This window comes from Sciurus vulgaris (genome assembly GCF_902686455.1).
Source record: "Sciurus vulgaris genome assembly, chromosome: 17".
NCBI lineage: Eukaryota > Metazoa > Chordata > Mammalia > Rodentia > Sciuridae > Sciurus > Sciurus vulgaris.
In genome coordinates this window covers 52,155,821-52,175,318 of record NC_136478.1, presented here as the reverse complement: position 1 = coordinate 52,175,318, position 19,498 = coordinate 52,155,821, and the positions used below count along the sequence as shown (strand labels likewise).

Sequence of the window (19,498 nt, the reverse complement as noted above, 5' to 3'; positions counted from 1 at the left end):
CTTGATAGTTCGGAGTCTGTTTTTCCATCTCCCTCTCTAGAAGTCCCCTCTCCGTTGTACCAGGGAAACTCCCTAAGGCAACCCAGCACCCCCTACCACCTGCCATCCATCCCCCGCCTCCTCTCTCCACTTCCCTTGCCCCTTGGTGGGTGGCCCTGCCCCAAAAAGCCCCCATCACTCACCCTTGGGGGCCACGCACCCCCAGCAGCACAGCACCAAGCACCAGGCCAGCGGAGCCCAGCCCATCCTCGGAGCACCACCACGCAGTCGGTGCCAAACTTTCCTCTGAAGTTGCTGGGCACCCCGCAGGGGAGGGGGCAGGGCCGGGCTGTCCCCGGCCCTCCCCCCCAGCTCTGGGCTCCCCGGATTTGGCACTGCCCGGCTGGCACAGCGGGCCCCTCTGCCGGCTCCGCGCTGCGCTCCTCGGCAGCCGCCTTCCCGGCTCCCCGGCCTGCTCGCTCTCCCAGACTTCGGACAACCCTTTCCCCGCCCCTGGCTCCCCCTCTGCCTCCGCCCACCGGGCGGGAGCCCAGGGGGCCACCTGGACAGAAAGGGGTTAACTCCGACACGAGAGGACCAGTCCGGTCTTAAAGGGGCCTTGGAGGGAGGCTGTGAAGGGGGAAGGGGACCCTGGTGACTGCGCCCCTATCCTGGGCCCATAAGGCGGGAGCTGTGCGCCTCGGTGTTGGGTTCTGGGCGCTGTCCCTCTGGGCTCTGTCTGGGTCTGGTAAACATTCTTCCAGAACTCCACTCCCCTCTCAGTCCGCGACGTCCCCCTCTCTGCCTCCACCCCCAGCCCAGCCCCAGCCAGGCCTCCTTGGCCCTTCATCGCTCTTACACTCAGGGCTCCTTGGAAAAGGACACACACACACACACACACACACACACACACACACACACACACACACTCAGACGGCATTGACACAGAGCCTGGGACAGGCAGAGACTCGCAGGGGCACGCTGCCTGCCCATGGACACCCTCAGACAAACCAGGTCGGGTGCTGCCTCCTAGGGAAAGCTCAGAAATGGAAGTTCGCTGCAGGATGGGCATCCTCAGGGGATCCAGATGCCCAGACACCACAAAGCCCACTTAGACATAGAAGCTGCACACCAGTGTGTGCGCACTTGTGGGCACACCCCAGACCCGATTTGGAGTCTCAGCATTCCCACTAATGGTGCGACTGTGGGCAAGTGACTGGCCTCCATCCCTCAGCGCAAGTTGGGAATAGGAACAGGGTCCATGGAGGCTAGTTGGAGGACGATCTAGGTCAAAGTGCACGCAGTTCCCTGCACGTGGCGATGACAGCTGACAAGGTGCCCGTGGTTTTGGCTTCTCATCTCCGTCTCTGCACTTGCACTGTTCCCGCCCTCTGGCCTCATTGTGCATCCAGGTCCTTGCAGATCTGGGACCTGTGTATTGGCTCCCCCTGCACATCCATTCCTGTGTCCCTGCGCATTGGGCACAGGGGGCTCTGCATGCCTGGGAGTCTTATGTAGGAGGTGGCTAGGTGCCCAGCTCTGCTCTCGGCCATTTCTGCTTGGGTCTCGGTATCCCTACAACTCATCACTAAGTCCTCTCTGTTTGGCTTCCTGGTGTCTCTTTCCCCTGTCCCCTTCTCTCTGCCTGCTCCCTTCTTCTTCTGTCACTCTCCCTCCAATCCATCTCCTGTTCAGCAACCAGAGGGATGTTTCTGAGACCCAAAGGAGACCCTGTTTCTTCCCTTCTTGGCCATGGCTCCCCACTGCCCTTGGCGTGAGCACCTGGCTCCTCAGCGGGCCACTCAGGACCCTTCCCCATTAGCCTCTGGGCTGTCTCCTTTGTATCCCACATCAGTGATGGCCCCAGCATTCATCCCACCACCCAAGCCTGAGCCTTGGGGTCCTCCTGGACACCGCCCTCTCTAGAGCCAGTTACTGATATCCATGGGACATCAGTTCACAGACCTCTCTCCCATTTGCCCTCATTTCTCCCCATAACTTCACCCTGGTTCAGCCCCATGGTCTCCCACCGGCACCCACTCCAGCCTCCTTCCTGGGCCACCAGCCTCTGCTCCTTCTCCCTCCAATCAGCTTCCCATTCAGCAGTCAGAAGGTTGTTTCCCAATCCCAATCAAACCTGCTTCCTCCCTTGCCCCCAACCTTTCAGACAAAGTGACTTACAGAGGCCCATGAGGACTCCCTCATTCACCTGACCTTCCCCCACCCCATGTCTTTCCCTTTCTGACTCAAAGAACTTCCTTACAGGCCAGGAAGCATCTTCCTGCAGCTCTGTTCCCAACTCCTACTTACCCCTCATCCACATCCTCTATGGTCCCCTCTCCATTGCATGGCTGCCTGGCCCCTCCCAGTCTGACCGAGGCCCTCACGTTGTTGACTCTCAACACCCTGTCCCACCCTGTCCTGTCCTCTTTCTTTCTTTTTTTCTGGGGGGGGGGGGGGCAGCACTTCGCATGGGTTGTCATTATAGATTTATTGGCACAATTTTGGCCTTGATATATAAGTGACAATAATTGTAACTATGTGCAAAGTTCTGCCCCCTTGTTTAGATATACTGGGGAATCTCTACCCACCTAGAGCTCAGTGGAGCCAGCAGGACTTTTTTTTTTAAAAATACCTTTATTTTATTTTTATGTGGTGCTGAGAATCAAACCCAGGAGCTTCACGCATGCTAGGCGAGCACGCTACCACTGAGCCACAACCCCAGCCCCTCACTCAAGCACTTTTTGCCAAGTACCTACTATCAAGTGTGTCTGCAATTTACCTGGAAATAGGTTGTTTTTTTTTTTTTTTTTTTTTGGTATTGGGGATTAAATGCAGAGGCACTCTCCCAATGAGCTATAACCCCAGCTCTTTTTGTTTTATTTTATATTTTATTTTGAGACAAGGTCTTGCCCAGCTCTCAAGGCTGGCCTTGAACTTGTAATCCTCTTGCGTCACTAGGATTATAGGTGTGTGCCATTATACTTGGCTGAAAGGCATTTTTTTTTTTTTTTTTTAAATGAAAAGGACAGGTGTAGAAATGCCCTTTGTGCTGGGGGCTGGTGCGTCTATAGTGAGCAAGCCAAGTCCATCTCCTCATGGAACTCCTGTTCTAAGGGGAGAGGAACAAGAAGCACAAGGATATCTATTAGGATGCCGGATGGGGCCTTGAGGAGAAGTAAAGCAGGGGAGGGGACAGCAAAGAGTGGAAGAGCTAGAGGATGGCTACAGAAGGCCTCTCTGAGGTTGTGAATGAGACCTGAAGGAAATCAGTGAATGAATCATGTTGAGAAGACCATTCCAGGCAGGGGGAATGGCCAGTGCAAAGGCCTCGAGGTAGGCCTGAGGCAGACAGGGTGAACTCTGGGGAGGCCCTTTGGTGACTTGAATGAATGGAGGCAGGAGCAGGGGGTAGGATGGAACAGGGAGGATTTCATCCCGCACCCTGGGAAGCCTGGGAAGGGCTTTGGTCTTTATTCTATGGTGGGAAACCACTGGTGGGATTTGAAAGGAAGAGACAGCAGTTGATCTTTATTTGTTTATTTATTAATAATAAATCAAATGCAGGGCCTTGAGAGATGGAAGCCAGGGCCTTGTGAGAGGTAGGAGCAAGCACTCTACCATTAAGCTACAGCCCCACCCCTTGATCTGATTTCAAACAGGCCTCGAACTGGGCATGGTGGAACACGCCTGTAATCCCAGCAACTCAGGAGGCTGAGGCAGGAGGACTGCAAGTTCGAGACCAGCCTCAGGAACTCCGTAGTAGAGAACCCCTGGATTCAATCCCCAGTACCTGAATAAGTAAATAAATAAATAAGACGGGGAATGTAGCTGAATGATGGGATGTGTCCCAATTTCTACCCCCAGCTCCAAAAAAGAAAAAAAGAAAGGGTAAAATGCAAAGGGGAAGTGACTGAGTAGGTAGTTTTTGTTAGAGATGATGAAAGTTTTAGGGATAGTGGTGATGGCTATTCACTCTGGGTGAATGTACTTAATTTCACTAAATTGCATACTTCGTGCTAAAATGTTACCTATATTTTACCACACATACAAATATATTTGAAGACTGTGCTAATTCTAATTAGTAATTACTTGGGGTTCAATAATTCCTATTATCGAAGCCACTTGAGTTCATAGATTTTTATTTTATTTTTTTGGTACTGAAACCCTGACATCGACTTTGTTTTCTTCCTCCTTTTTTTTTGCAGTGCTGCAGATGGAACTCAGGGCCTGATCTATGCCCAGTCTCTGATGTCATTTTTTTATATTGATGCAGAGCAAGGTTTGTGCCTCTTTAAAGAAGTTGGTTTTCTGGAATTTCTATTCAATTCCAAATTTCCCTGAACGTGACTTTTGAGTGCAAAGGAAATCCAAGTCATCACCTTAATTTTTTTTAAAAGGAAAAATCTTAAACTTCATTCCTTCTCACATAACTTGAAATATTAAAAAATGGTAATGTTAAATCCAAGAATTCAGCATGTATTTTAGTTTCTATTAATTTCCAGAATTTTTCCTGTGTATGTGTTTTTTTTTTTTTTTTTTTTTTCCTGGTTCTGGGGATGGAACCCAGGGGCACTTTACCACTGAGCCACATTCCCCAGCCCTTTTAATTAATTTATCTATTTTTATTTCGAGACAGAGTCTCGCTAAGTTGCTGAGGCTGGCCTTGAACTTGCTTGGGATTCTCCTGTCTCCTGAGTAGCTGGGATTACAGGTGTGTACCACCTCACCTGGCTCAGCCTCATTTTTAAATTCTGTTATATCACTGTTTTGTGCCACCTCTGTAGAACTTAAGCCAATAAAGTGATAACATCATGGGAAATACTTTTTAAACAGGAAATGTTAGCTAATGATATAGACATCGAAGTTTTTAGAAGGTAAACTGATGCCTGTAGTGTACTTGGCGATACTTCTCAGGGCTGGATGCTCAGGTAGGTAAAAAAATGTCACAATCTAGCAAAAGAACTCGGGGGAGAACCCAGGACATGGCACATGGGCATTCTCTGCACAACTCCTTCCTCTTTGCTGCATGTTTAAAATACTGTCATAGGGGCTGGGAGCCGGGGTGTTATTCGGTGGTAAATGCTTGCCTAGCATGTGAAAGGCCCTGGGTTTGATCCCCAGCACTGAAAAAAAAAGAATAAAAAACTGTCACAATAAAATGTTGGGGGATTCACACTCACCCAGGGCTGCCAAATAATAATAATAATAAATAAAAATAAATTCAACAATTAAAATGCTGGGAGAGGGACAACCCTTAGTGCTTAGACATGCATGTTTGATTATTTTCTGGGATTTGTCTTAACCTTAAGAGTGACAGATGAAATAGAAACAGCAGAAAGTTGTCTATTTTATTACAAAAATTGTTTTGGTTGTTGGGAATCAAACCCAGGGCCTCCTGCATGCTGAAAATGTCTTTATTAGATAATTTAAGAAGTAAAAAGATGCCTTTGGTTTCCTTGTGAAGGGAGGGCAGTAAATGGGTAGTGGAGAGGCTGGTGGGGGAGGGTCTGGCCCAGATGCCTGTGTACATCTGTTTTTGGACTCTGACACTTCTCAGGGTTTGGATCCATCAGCTTCAGACTCTCCCTGGCTGAGCACCCAGCCACCAGCCCCAGCCCTGCCCCTCCCCTTCCCTCCTCTCTCAGCCCCACATCTGGTCCTGATGTCAACAGCCAGGGTGGGCGGTGACCATGTTTTTCTGCTCCCGCCCAGCCTCAGGGGAGGGGTGGACTCCCCCATCTCCACCCCTTACTCACTAAGACAGACATGGTCACAGAGGCACACTAGGCCCTGCCCGGGGCCAGACCAGGGGCCAGAGACACACTTTTATTGCAAAATGGAGCCCTTCAAGCCACAAAGAGGTCAGGTCTGGCCTCCTTCCTGACACTGGGGGTTGGAACCTGACTTCTGCTTGGTCATCTAGCCCCTTTCTGGGGCCTAATGGGAACTTTGACCACAGACTAGGGGAGATGCATGCGTGTGCGTGTGGGTGCGCGCGCGTGTGCGTGTGCACACAGTGGGAGCAGGGGCTTCTATCCATGTGGTTACATAAGCAGGTGAGAGTCCTCCAGTGTCCAAAGTCTGTGTGCCTAATTGCAAATCAGAAAATATTTATACTGGAGAAAATTTGCTGAAAGAGGTGCTTGAAAAGGGTGTCCCTGAAGGACAAAGGTATGGAGCTGTCCGGGGACTATGCCTGTGTAAGAGCAGCATGTCTTATTGGGAGCCAGGAATGTGTCATGCGTGGGCTGGCCGTGTGGATCAGTGGTTGGGGTGTGTGTGGGCAGGGGTGCTTATGTCTGGAGGGTGGAGAGGTCATGCAACAGAGCGCGCTGGGGCTAAAGACAGGACAGTCTGACTGTGGCCTGACCCAGGTGGGGCCTTTTGCTCTCATGGCAGGCACCAGAGACGGTGGCACAGAGTCCGATGATGAAGAGGGTGTGTGAACTGTGCGCACGGTGGCTGAACTCCCACGTGCGAGTGGAGAGTCCAGGGAATCGTGTGGGGGTGTGGGCTCGGGGCCCTCGTGGGTGTGTATGGGTGTGTGGCTGAATGCCTCAGCAGCTGTGTGGGCCACATGTCTGTGTGAAAACGCCAGTGTGTGAACAGGGCTCCCTGCATGCAGGCTTGTGGCTCTGGAGATGCAGCCTGTTCACGCCCGCTATTGAGGCTGGCAGCATCTTCCCGGGGGGCTACCTCCTCCCCAAGCTCCCTCCTCCATCAGGGGTGTGCAGGTCAGCCGGCCGGACCTGCAGCTGGAAGGCTGGTGGGATATTGAAAAGGCCACTGACAGCTGGCTGGAGGCTCAGGGTGCTCAGGGGACAGGGGCTCTCCAGTGAGAAGGCCTGCAGGATGGCAGCGAAGAAAAGGAAGAGCTCTGCTCGCGCCAAGCCCTCCCCGAGGCAGACGCGCTTACCTGGCAAGAAGAGGAGACAGCACTGAGACAACTCTGCTCCCACCCGGGCTCACAGGGGGCCAAGAATGAACTGGGGACACAGGGGGGTGCCCAGCTGGCACTGACAGCCAGTGTCAGCCAGGGCCAGTGGTTACACGGGTGGATACCTAAGGAGAAGGGCAGGAATGCCGCATGCTTCTTGAACTGTCCATTGGCATCCAGGAAACGGTCTGGGTTGAACTCCTCTGGCTGCTCAAACGCTCTGGGGTCATGCAGGACCGAACCAAGCACAGGGAAGATCTCAGTGCCCTGAGAGGAAGTAATAAAACTGCAAGTCCCTCACTACCCCAGGCCACCCCGTCCCCAATGCAGAGTACAAGTCCGGAGTGCCAGGGACACCATTCACAAAGCACACCAACTGCTGGATGTGGTGGTGCACGCCTGTAATGCCAGCAACTGGGGAGGCTGAGGCAGGGGTGTCACAAGTTCAAATCCAGCCTGAGAGACTTAGCCAGACCCTCAGGAACTTAGTGAGACCCTGTCTCAAAATTTAACATTTAAAAGGACCGGCGATGGCCGGTTGCATGGTACACATCAGTAATCCCAGTGACTTGGAAGGCTGAGGCAGGAGAATCACAAGTTCAAGGCCAGCCTCAGCAATTTAGCAAGGCCCTAAGCAACTCAGTGAGACCCTGTCTCAAAATAAAAAATAAAAAGGACTGGGGATGTGACTCAGTGGTAAAGCATCTCTGGGTTTAATCCCCAGTACCAAAACCCAAACCCAAACTCAAAACACCCAATATCAGCATTAATGGCAATCACACATGCTACCTCATATATGTAACAGGTACATGTATTACATGCACTCACATGCATAATACATACAAATCTTTTGAACAAACCTAGGAGGCAGGTAGGAACACTATTCCCATTTTAAAGATGGGGAAATTGAGGCCCACAGAACTTAAGCCGTTGCTCAAGGTAACCATTTAGAGAGCTTGGCAGAACTTGTTATTTTAACGCCTTGTTTTGAAACTTAGGGAGTGTTCTGTGATTCAGCTGTGCCTGTCCTAAGCCACCTCTCTGTGGAATGTCTCAGAGTCCAGTTTTTCATAGCTATGGTCTTTCAGAGGTGAAGGCAAGGGGTGGGCCATCCATAAAGGCTTCCCCTGCCTGGATTCGGAGAGAGTGGCAGCCCTTCAGGTGAGACTGGAGCTCCTGTTTCCAGGGTTGTGTGGTGGAGGATGAAGGCAGGGAAGGGAGCGGGAGAAGAGGGATGAGACTTTCTTCTTTTTCCTCCCTGGGGACTGGGGATTGAAGCCAGGGTGCTTTAACACCGAGTTATATCCCAGCCCTTCTTATTTTAAATTTTGAGACAGGATCTCTCTAAGTTGCCCAGGGTGGCCTTGAACTTGTGATCTTCCTGCCTGAATCATTGGGATTATAGATGTGCACCATCATGCCTGGCGGGGGCAAGACTTTCTCTGCCAGGGAGTCTGGCTAATGAGGACTGAGTTGGGAGGTGAGGGGATTTCAGGAAAAGGCGATGAGAGAGAAAGAGAGAGAGAGAGAGAGAGAGAGAGAGAGAGAGAGAGAGGGAGAGAGAGAGAGAGAGAGAGGAGCACATAGAAGGGGTTAATTTCAAATGCTGTTTCCTGCTGGCAAGCTGGGTGACCTTGGCAAAACTTCCAAACTTGCAAGATCTCAGTTTCTTGGTCTGTGAATTGGGCATAATTGCATAAGGTTGTTTTGAAGATAAAATAAGACATATAGCCAGGTGCTGGGGCACACATCTGTAATCCCATTGACTCAGGAGGCTAAGGCAGGAGGATATCAAGTCCCAAGCCAGCCTTGGCAACTGAGTGAGATCCCGTCTCAAAATAAAAATAAAAAGGGCTGGGCATGTAGCTCAGTGGTGGAAGGCCCTGGGGGCGGGGGGGGGGGGGAGTGCGGGGGAGGAAATAATACATATGTAAAACACTCACAACATCTGGCACAGCAGACCCTCAAGTACAGATACCCACGATTCTTGTTATTATATTGCTGCTGTCCTATACAAAATCCCCCCAACCCCCACCACCAAGAACTGATTTGGTGTTTATTAGCATTATCTTACAATTCCAATTATAGTTATAGTTCTCAATTTAGGAAAAGGGGTATATTGAAGGTCGGAGGATGAAGCATCTAGCCAAGGTCCCAGTGACTGATTTCTAACAGCCCCGGATTTGAGTCTACACCAAGCAGTCGCAGCTTCAGGGTTTTGCATACATCGCCCCCTAGTGGTTCTGCGATTGAACTTCTCTCCAACAAAGGGGCAGAGACTGAATGAGAGACACTGTATGTCTGCAGCAGGGGCTGACAGACAGACATTAAGATCAAGAAAAAAGGGTTGGGGAGATAGCTTAGTTGGTAAAGTGCCTGCCTTGCAGGCACAGAGCCCTGGGTTCAATCCCCAACACCACCTCCCCCCACCCCCCGCAAAAACAAAACAAAACAAAACAAAAAAAAAAACAAACCAAAAAACAACAACAACAAAAAAAAACAAAGTTCAAGAAGAAGACACACCATGAGCAACTGTCCTAGCAACGGACTCACACCCCAAGGCAGAGACAACTGCTTGACCGTGGCAGTCCATAAACCCACCTGGGGCAGGATGTACCCTCGGAAGCAAGTGGTCCTTGTGAGGGCGTGTGGCATTCCCATGGGCACCAGCGCCAGCAGCCGCTGTGCCTCGTGCAGAACTGCATCTGTGTAAGGAAGGCGGGCGCGGTCCCCCAGGCTCGGCGCCTGGCCAGCCCCCAGTTCCCGTGTCAGTTCCTCCCGCACGCGCTCTGCACACAAGAGAAGGGGTGAGGGGTCAAGGGTGGGAGGGAAGGTGGGAGGGTGGGACCCTGCAAGGCTCCTCTTGGCTGCAGGGGTTTGGGGTGAGGCAGGCAGGGATGGCGGGGAGGGGCAGTCCCCCAGCCTATGTAGGGAACATTTCATTTCACATTAAGGGAGGATACCATTATTTATCTCCTTTTCCCAGATAAGGAAACTGGAAGCCTGTCACCTGCCTGATGTCACAGCTAATTTCACCAAAGCCACCAGGTCCCCAAGTCCCTTCTTCCAAATTCGTCCGCGCCACTGGCCTGTGTTTAACACAGCTGCCTGACCCGGAAATGCTGCAATTCCTTGGGGCTCATTCCCAGCCCTGCCTCTTACCCGCACACACTCTATCACTGTGGCAGGTCAGTTCCGGTCCAGGCTCTGATGACCCCACATTTTAAAATCTATAGTCCTGACTTGTATATCTTGTGGTCTCCTAGATCCCTCCTCCTTGGTGGCACCAGACTCTACTCAAATTATTCCAAACTGGCCTCACTGTCTTCCTTGCCAGCTCCTTCCGCATCCTTCCTGTCCCCAGCTTAGGGTGGGCCCTTCTCCAGCCAGAAACTGGAGCTTGTCTCTGCGTATCTCCGTCCTTTGTTCTCCAGACCTATCTGTTCTGCCCCTCTTCCCTCTTCACAGCCTGGTCCAGCTCTGTCCTCCCTGTTCAGGTCCCTCTCCTCCTCCTTGGGTCCCTGGCATCAGCTCTCACCCTTTATAATCTGCTTCTTCAGGCAGAGCACAAAGGTTTTTTCTAAAATGTGAAATGGACCTTGTGTTCCCCTGCTCAAATTCTTTCATGGCTCTCCATGGCCAAGGATCAGGCATATTATGTTCTCCCAAGGTGACAGGTCTTGACAAGTCCCTGCAGCCGTCTCCTGCCTGTGTGTCATCGTGTTCCATACCGCAACTGGCAGCTCCCACTTTCTCATTGCTCAGGTACCCCAGATGCTCATTCCTGTCCCCAGGTTCTGGCTCAGCCTCTGCTCTGCCTGCTCATTTCCCCTACTTCCCGTCCGGGGGCGTGGCTGGTGGAAAAGGCTCTTACTTTGGACCTGAGGATATTTCAGCAGGAGCAGGAGGGCGTATCGGATGGTGGCACCTACTGTCATCGTCCCAGCAAACAACAGATAAGTGACTGTCATCAGTAAATTCTTCTCAGTGAATTCCGTGTTGCGGTTTTGTTCCTCCTGGGAGAAACCAGGGAGAGAGGCTCAGAGAACACAGGTTGTGGGAAATAGAGGTCTAGGGGAGCCAGGTCTGGGGTGCAGCACAGCAAGTTAAATGAACTGTCAGGGATTTTAAAGAAATATTTGGGAAAAGTGGAGAAGTGGGCTCCTGATGCTTGTTCTGGTTGAAAAGTTTTAAAACATGAAAGAGAATGTTAATATTCCAAAGGACAGAAAATGCGGGGCATGGTGGCACACACCTGGAGTCCCAGCTACTCAGGAAGCTGAGGCAGGAGGGTTCTAAGGCCAGCTGGGCAACTTGGTGAGACCCTGTCTCAAAATTTAAATAAAAATGAGCCAGGTGTGGCAGCGCAAGCCTGTAATCCCAGCTGCTCAGGAGGTTGCAATAGGAGGATAGAAAGTTCAAAGCCAGCCTCAGCAACTCAGTGAGGCCCTAAGCACCTTGGGGAGACTCTTTCTCTAAATAAGATATAAAAAAGAGCTGGGGATGTGGCTCAGTGGTTAAGCACCCCTGGGTTCAATTCTGGGTACCAAAAAATAAAAAAAATTAAAAATGAGGGCTGGGCATGTTTCTCAGTGGTTAGAGTACTTGCTCAGCTGTTTGAGCCCCTGGGTTCAATCTTCAGTGTCATGCACACACACACGGTTAAAATGGTAAATTTTAGGTGTATTTTATTATGATTAAAAGTTTTATGGGGCTGGGGTATAGTTGTTCAGTGGCAGAGCATGTCTGAGGTCCTGGGTACAATCCCTAGTTCTCCCCCCAATATCCCTGCTAAAAGATATATATATATATATATATATATATTTTTTTTTTTTTATTATATATATTTTTAATGATTTTTTTCCCATTCAGTGCTGGGGATTCAATCAAGGGCCTTGTTATGGTTTAGAGGTGAGGGGTCTCCCAAAAGCTCATGCGTGAGACAATGCAAGAAAACTTAGAGGTGAAATGATAGGGTAGATAGTATTAATCTAATCAGTGCATTAATCCCCTGATGGGTAACTGCAGGCAGGTAGGGTGTGGCTCGAGGAGGTGGGTCGTTGAGGGCAAGCTTTTTGGGTATATATTTTGTTTGTGGAGAGGGAATCTTTCTCTCTCTACTTCCTGGTACCACGTTCCCAGCTGCTTTCCTCTGCTACAACCTTCTGCCCTAATGTTCTGGCTTTCCTTGGGCCCACGGTATTGGAGTCGGCCATCTATGGACTAAGACCTATGAAACTGGGAGCCCCCAGACCAACTTTTTCTCCTGTAAAATTGTTCTCGTCAGGTTTTTTGGTCTCAGCATCAAAAAAGCTAACTAAAACAGGCCTCAAGCACACTAAGTATGTGCTTTACCACAGAGTTGCTCCAAGTCTGAAAAAAAAAAGGTTAAAAATAAAAAATGAGCTGGGTGAGGTGATGTACTCCTGTGATCCCAGTGATTTGGGAGGCTGAGGCAGGAGGATCCTTAAATTCAAGGCCAGCCTCAGCAACTTAGGGAAACCCTCAGCAACTCAGCTCAATGCTAAAGTACCCCGGGGTTCAATCCCCAGTGCCACCAAAAACAAAACAAAACAAAAAAACTTCACCAAAACAACAACAAAAAAACCTTTCTGTTTCTCTGTGAATGAGATGGCTACATTTGTTGAAAGGATGTGGTTCTGAGCATCCTCCATAATTTCATAGTTTGTAAATTTGAAACAAGTTTCCTTGGGAGTCACCTTATTTCTAATTTTTTAAATATAATAATAAATTGTTCTCATAAAATTTGTAAAGTAGACTCATATATATATATATATATATTTTTTTTTTTTTTTCTTTTTTGGTACTCAGGGACATTCAACCACTGAGCCACATCCCAGCCCTTTTTTATATTTTATTTAGAGACAGGCTCTCACTGAGTTGCTTAGGGCCCCACTAAGTTGCCGAGGCTGGCTTTGAACTCGTGACCCTCCTGCCTTAGCCTCCCGAGCTACTGGGATTACAGGCACGCATCACCTTGCACGGCTAAAATTTTAAATTGTAAGGTTTCATTGTTAAATGATTGTAATTCATATGAAGCGCATATCCAGTGTGAATAGGGGGAGTGGGGGGGGTGAAGAATGCTGGGGGCAGGACCTGAAACAGGCTGAGGGAAGAACAGAGGTGACAGGCAAAGGGACAGAGACACCTGCACTGAAGTCACTCCAAGGGTGGGGGTGAGGGGAGCCAGGGAGAACAGCACAGAGAGACAGACAGAGGGATGAGGCACAGGGAGGCAGATGGAGCGGTGTGTGCACATGCAGAGACGCATACATGGGGACATGCAGAGAGACAAAAGGATCCAATGGAGATTCCCCAGGTACAGGTGGCCCTGGGGCCAGCCAGACCACTAACTCCATTTAAGACAGATTCACACTTCCTTCCCTCTCCTTCCCCACCTGCGCCATCTTTAGCAGGAAGGCATCCACAACATCGCGTGCGGGTCCTGAGCTGTCCAGGCTCCCCTGATGCCGTTGCACCTGCTGGGCAGCGAAGGCGGCCAGGGTGCCCAAGTGGTGGAGGAGTTGTGTGTGGGGGCCTGGCAGGGGTTGCAGGAGCCAGGAGAACATCTCATAGGTCTGTGGGTGGAAGGGCAGCTGGTTCTCAGAAGGCTTGGAAGGAACCTTTGGGGACAGGGGCTAGAGAGGTGTCCCACCAACTTACCTGGCCCCATGGGGAGCTGATTCCCAGCAGAGTACCACTAGCTGCCTGGATCATAGCCTGGAACTCCTTGTCCTTGTAGGGGAAGCGGAGGCCAAAGGTGAGGGAGCAGATGACGTTGGAAGTGGCCTGGGCCAGCAGCAGGGAGGGATCAAATGGATGTCCTGGGGGATGTGAAGGGCAGGGGTGCTAGGATGGCACTGGGCAGACCCATGAATACAGAGTGGAGGCCCAACTAGAGAGAGACAGATAGGCTGTGCCTGTCATCCCAGTGACTTAGGAGGCCGAGGCAGGAGGATCACAAGCTTGAGGCTAGCCTCAGCAACTTAACAAGATCCTGAGGAACTTATCATGATCCCATCTAAAAATAATAAATAAAAAGGACTGAGAATGTAGCTGAGTTAAAATCATCCAATCCCTAGTTTGGAGAGAGAGAAAGAGAGAGAGAGAGAGAGAGAGAGAGAGAGAGAGAGAGAGAGAGAGAGAGAGAGAGAGAGAGGAGAGGAGAGGAGAAGAGAAGAGAGATAAAGTTAAGAGAAATGGGTAAATGGAGAGAGAGACAGAGAGGGTTATAGACAAATAGAGAAAGATGGGCAGAAAGAAACGGTGGACAAGAGAAAGAAAAGAGGAAAAAAGAGAGATGGAGGCCCCCAAAGAGGGAGGTGACAGCACCAGGGACACAGAGATGATGCTGTGACATCCACATGGGGCAACAAGACAGAAACGGTGAAAGTAAGCTGAGACCCCAGCCCAGCCCCAAAGCCAGGCTTCCCACCCCTCCCCCACTCAGCCAGGGCCCTTGCACAGACCCCTCCCTGCTGACCTTCTGTCTCCCGGAATGCCTCCACCAGACACCTGGCCTCCGCCTGGATCAGCTCCTCGCCTTCTCGCTTCCCCATGCCCAGGTCCCGCAAAGCGAGCATGGTGAACTTCCTTAGCTGCCTCCATCGCTCCCCGTTGGCAAAGAAAACTCCTGTGGGAAGTCTAGGCTCAAGAGCACTGATCCCTTCCTCCCAGGGAGGCGCCCCCAATCGGTCCCTATTCTGAGTCCATACCAGCCTCCCCTAGGCATGAGGACTCAATAGGTGCTCAAGAAATGCATAGGGTAACTGGGATGATCCAGGCTCCTTCTGCTCTGTGATTAACCAGGGTGAGTAAAGATTCCTTCTTTCCTTCCACCCCATTCACCTTTCCACCTTCTTTCTTCTTCCTCCCATCTGTCCATCCTAGCTGTTATAGAGCACCACTGGATCCTCCACCCCACAGATGGGAGGATGAACAGAGAGGGAGGAGGATGGGACCGAGCTGCTTCCCCCTTTATTCCAGACACCTGCTCTGGACAGCCTGTCCCTTGCTCTGAGTTGCGTGTTTCTACCTCTTGAATGCTGGCCCATAGTGGCCTCCTGGACCGACTCCTCCTCCTGGGTGTCCCCTGTTCTTCCCCGTGTCCCCTCCACCCCTGTTCCAAACTGGCCTCAGTATCTCTCCTTCCCCATCCTGTTCCCTGCCCCGACGAGCCGGGGCCCTTCCTGCCCCTCTGCAGCAACTAGTGAACCTGGATCACAAAGTCAAGGTCAGCCTGGGCAACCTAGCAAGATGCTGTCTCAAAATAAAAACGGCTGGGGAGGTAGCTCAGTGGTAAAGCACCCCTTGGTTCAATTCCCAGTACTGAAAACAACTAATTAACTAAATAAATAGATAAAATACTTCAAGGTTTCCAGGAAATGCTCTGGTGTGACTCACAGGCCCTACATGATCAGGGTCTCCCGACTTCTTGGCTTTATTACTCATCCCTGGCCTTCTCTCACTTCCTGCCGCTGCTGCTCTCTCTGCCCATATGCCTCTCAGAATCTCCACTCTAGATGAACTAACTCCACTTATGTCTCAGCTTAAATGTCACTGCCTCTGAGAAGCTGTCCCCAAACCCCCGCATGCCACCCCCAGAACAAGGTCCTATGTCCAGCTCTCAAAGCTGCACTTCATTTGAGAAGCCGTTCCCTTCCTCCGTTGTCCTATTACTAGCCCCCTCTCTCACACTGAGAGGACACTGGCACAGGGCAGGCACCATGGGGCTGTCGGTGAATACTTGTGCTTTTGTTCAATCTGGTCCTTCTGCCTGGAACATCCTTCCCTCTTATCCCGAGTCTCAACTCAGACATCTTCTCTTCTGGGCCCATTTCTTGGATGTTCCCCACCCGACAGTCTGAGTTAGTCGCCTTTCTGGGTTCCTATAATCCCAGGGCTTCCCCCAGGCCAACCTGAGCCTCCCCATTGTGGCCAATCCCATTGAGCTGTCATTGTCTGGTGACAGATCTGTCTCCTCACTAAGCCTGGGTGCTCTGGGGGAGCAAGACAGGGGCAGAGTCACCAGTGAAGCAAAGCACTGGTCGCTTCTTTCTGTCTTAACCCAGAGAATACTTTCTGTATTTTGAGTGTTTGTCTATCAATTTCCAGAGTCTTGAAAGTTCTCCCACCCTGGGGCCTCACCCGGACCAGGGATCGTTATCATTGATACAACCTGGTAATGAGTATGTGCGCGGCCCAGTCCTCATTTTATCCTTAGGACAACCCTATGGGATGGGCACAATCCTCATCCCATTTTGCAGACAAAGAAACAGAGGCACTAAGCTACATGCAAAAGGCACACACCTGTAAGTGGGGGCAAGACCCATCAGCCGGCACCTCCTCTCATGACTCACCATGACCATCAAAAGTCTGGTCCAACGTTGCCAGGGTTCCCCGCCCACTGAATTCCTCGGCTTGACCTCCCAAGGCCTCCTGCACGGCCTCGTGCCCAACCAGGACCACCACTGGCCGCCAGGGGCCCAGGTGCACAGTGAACACCGGCCCATACTTTTCACTTAGCTGAGGACAGAGAGGGAGAGGGGGCCAGCTGCTGTGGGGCAGGGACTGCCTCTGTCAGCCAAGCACTCTCCATTCTGATGGAACCCTGTCCCTGGAGAAGCCATCTGGTCTGGCAGAAGCCAGGAACCTGTCCCCTCCCGCCAAGCAGAAACAGCCCCCTCGGAGGCTAGTTCTCTTTTTGCACCGGGCTCCCAGACCCCTTCCTCAAACATACCCTCTCATCCCATCCCCCTACTTCTTGCCAAGCCCTCACCTCTGATCCTGGGACAGTTCAAAACCAGTTTTGGGCTCCATAACTTCCGCTCTCCCCATCCCCTCTCCATCACTGCTAAAACCTCAAATTCTAGAGCAGATACTGCTGAGCACCGCCCCACCTTCTCCCCAACACACCCGCCCCCTTTCTATGTCCTTAAAGTCTCTCAGAATTCTCTAGAATGGGGAACCTCTTCCCACCGCCCCCGGAAAGTTGGGACTGCTTCCCCTCTTCCCACCAGTCCCAGGAACTCAGCTCCCGGTAGCTGCGCTACACCTGTCCTCCCACCCCCACGGCTCTGAAGGCAGTAGTCCTGGAGGCTGCCTCTTCCCAGCCTGCAGTCTTCTGACATCCCTGGACCTCCACAGCACCCCAGGGACCCTCCCTCTTTTCTTCTCAGTCCCCTGCTGAGGATAATTCCCCTCCTTCTGGGACATGCCCGGTACCACCAGCTGCTCTTGAAGGCTCCAGCCTCTCATCGTTGGTCCCTGCCCCTGGCTCCCCAGCATTCTGGGGGCCTCTCTACTCTGGGACCCCTGCCCCTATGTATCTTGCTTCTAGCTCTCAACCCCTCTCCAGGAATCTGGGGGTTCTGCCCCTCCCAGCCCTGGCCCTCCAGCCCAGGATACTCTCCAGGGTACCCCTCTCCTTCTCAACCCTGCACCACTTGCTCCTGACCCCATCTCGCAGGGCACCCCTAGCCCCGTTGCCCCGTCCTAGGATACTCGAGGACCCCTGTACCCTGGCACTTGATTCCTCGCACAGAGGATCCTCCACCCCCAGCCAGGTCCTCTTCGCAGCCCCTCACCTGCAGGAGGCCGGAGTACAGCGCCCCGGGACGCAACTGCAGGAGGTTCCCCAGCAGGGGCAGGGGCGCGGGCCCCGGGGGCAGGTGGGCTCGGGCCCGAGTCCGGGGCAGCGCCAGCGTCAGCAGCAACACCAGCAGCAGTACTAGCAGCAGCACCCAGGTGCCGGTGGCCTCCATCTCGCAGGTCGCCTCTTTCTCCTCCCCGATGCTTCTTGAGGCTGGGCCAGTTAGGGGCGGGGGCCAGGCGGCTCCCTCCTCAACGAAATCAGGCGGAGGTGGGTGGGCAGCTAGCCTATCCCCTTACCTACTGGCTGGCTTCTCTCCCCGCTGTCGGGTCTCTTTCAGACCACCGCCGCTGCCGCCTGATGTTGGGGACATACGCAAGGAACGGATATCCCAGGTCACCTAGTTTTTCCCGGGCTTCGGGGTTAGTGGGGCGGAGACAGCGCCTTGGGCCCCAGGTAAGCGTAAGCAAACAAGAGCAACCTGAGAGCCAGGAGACTTTGGCTGCCTGTAGGCGGCCACGCCTCGCGCCTGGCGGCGACCTGGCGCAGCCCTCCTCGGTTCTTTCCTCCCACCGCAGTGTTACTTGGGTGTGCGAGCGTGCGTGTGTGCACGCAAGTGCGGTAGTTTTGAGCCTCTAGCATCTTCATGAACTTGGAAGAGGGACTTGACCTTTAACGATTAAGAATCTGAAGTCGAGAGGTAGATCACTTGCCTAGCATATGCCAGGTCTTGGTTTCAATCTCTAAGGAAAAGGGGGAAAAAATCTGTTAGCTCTAGATCTTGAGGCTAAATGACAGCTAGTATTTGGATCCAGATCAGTCTGATTCATTGATTCATTCACTTACAGGCATCTTGCATAATGATTATGGTTAGGAGCTTGACAGCTGAAGGCAGATTACTTAAATTCACAGCTGGGCTTTTCTGTGCATTAACTTGTACAATGGGGCTAGTTTTCAGGATTAAATAGGTACATATCTGCACACAATTTAAAACAGAGTAAGGTGCATATATAACAAGTACTAAATACATGTTAGTTATTATTTCTGCAAATAATTGTTATGGAGAGCCAGGTGCAAACGCCTGTAATCCCGGGGACTTGGGAGGCTGAGGCAGTAGGATTGCAAATTCAAATGCAGTCTCAGCAACTTAGTGAGGCCCTAAGCAACTTAGTGAGACCCTGTCTCAAAATGAAAAAAATAAAAATAAAAAGGATTGGGAATGTGACTTGTGATTAAGCACCCCTGGGTTCAACCCCTGGTGCCGATAAACAAATACATAAATAAACAAATAAATAAAATAATCATTGTTATAGAGGTCCAAGTACAAACACGAATTTGTTCTACAGGGACTGCTGAGGCAGGAGGTGGCAAGTTCAAGGCCAACCTAGGCAACTTAGTCTGACCTTGTCTCAAAATAAAATTTAAAAGGGGCTTTGGGTATAGCACCCTTGGATTCAATCCCTGGTACAGAGAAAAAGAAAAAAAGGCTTTGTTCTAGACCTGAGGATGCATTCTGAGCAATCCAGAGAAGGGCCCTGATCTCTCTGAGCTCATATCCACAAGCAAATTAAGTTGAAAATAGATAATCAGTAAGTAGAGAGGCTTTCTGGGGGACTGGGTTTATTGAAGAAGAGAGAGAGTCATATGTGGGGGGCGGGGAACCAAGTAAGTCTTATTCGGTGCTGTATCCCAAGCATCTAATACAGTGCCTTGCACATAGCAGGTACTCAATAAATATTTATTGCATCACCGATCGAATCTAGAGCTGGGGGCAGCTGCGTGTGCCTGTAATCCCAGCTACTGGGAAGTGGAGGCAGGAGGATTGCAAGTTTCAGGCCAGCCTCAGCAACTCAGAGGCCCTAAGAAACTTAGTGCAACTCTGTCTCAAAATACAAAAATTTAAAAGGTCTGGGGATGTGGCTCAGTGATAAAGCACCTCTGGATTCAATCCCCACTACCAGATAAAT

At 51.3% G+C, this 19,498-nt stretch overlaps 2 protein-coding genes across 3 annotated transcripts in view; both read right to left on the bottom strand.

The window, feature by feature from the left end:
• Positions 1–631, bottom strand: part of AXL (AXL receptor tyrosine kinase) — a 31,573-nt gene extending 30,942 nt beyond the window's left edge. The window contains exon 1 of one of the 2 annotated variants that reach the window (XM_079118380.1): positions 183–631. In XM_079118380.1, coding sequence (XP_078974506.1) covers positions 183–246 — 64 coding nt within the window. In that variant the 5' untranslated portion in view covers positions 247–631. The remainder of the gene's footprint in view (positions 1–182) is intronic. The other variant, XM_079118379.1, reaches the window with a different exon arrangement.
• A 4,470-nt stretch (positions 632–5,101) lies between these two features.
• CYP2S1 (cytochrome P450 family 2 subfamily S member 1) lies at positions 5,102–18,043 on the bottom strand. Its single transcript, XM_079118384.1, has 9 exons — positions 17,527–18,043; positions 16,300–16,465; positions 14,424–14,573; positions 13,604–13,764; positions 13,339–13,518; positions 10,794–10,935; positions 9,521–9,708; positions 7,045–7,186; positions 5,102–6,898 (listed from the first exon to the last, which is right to left on the bottom strand). Exons 1-9 carry the CDS (start codon positions 17,701–17,703, stop codon positions 6,675–6,677), a joined length of 1,530 nt encoding a protein of 509 aa, XP_078974510.1. The 5' UTR covers positions 17,704–18,043; the 3' UTR covers positions 5,102–6,674.
• Positions 18,044–19,498: the final 1,455 nt, after the last annotated feature.

Excerpts from the sequence above, each read along its gene's own strand:
- CYP2S1 (XM_079118384.1), bottom strand. The coding sequence starts at position 17,703 with ATGGAGGCCACCGGCACCTGGGTGCTGCTGCTAGTACTGCTGCTGGTG. Across the intron at positions 14,574-16,299 it reads CCAGACTTTTGATGGTCATG|GAGTTTTCTTTGCCAACGGG; the intron begins GTGAGTCATGAG and ends GACTTCCCACAG. Across the intron at positions 7,187-9,520 it reads GAGGGTACATCCTGCCCCAG|GGCACTGAGATCTTCCCTGT; the intron begins GTGGGTTTATGG and ends ACTTCCTCTCAG.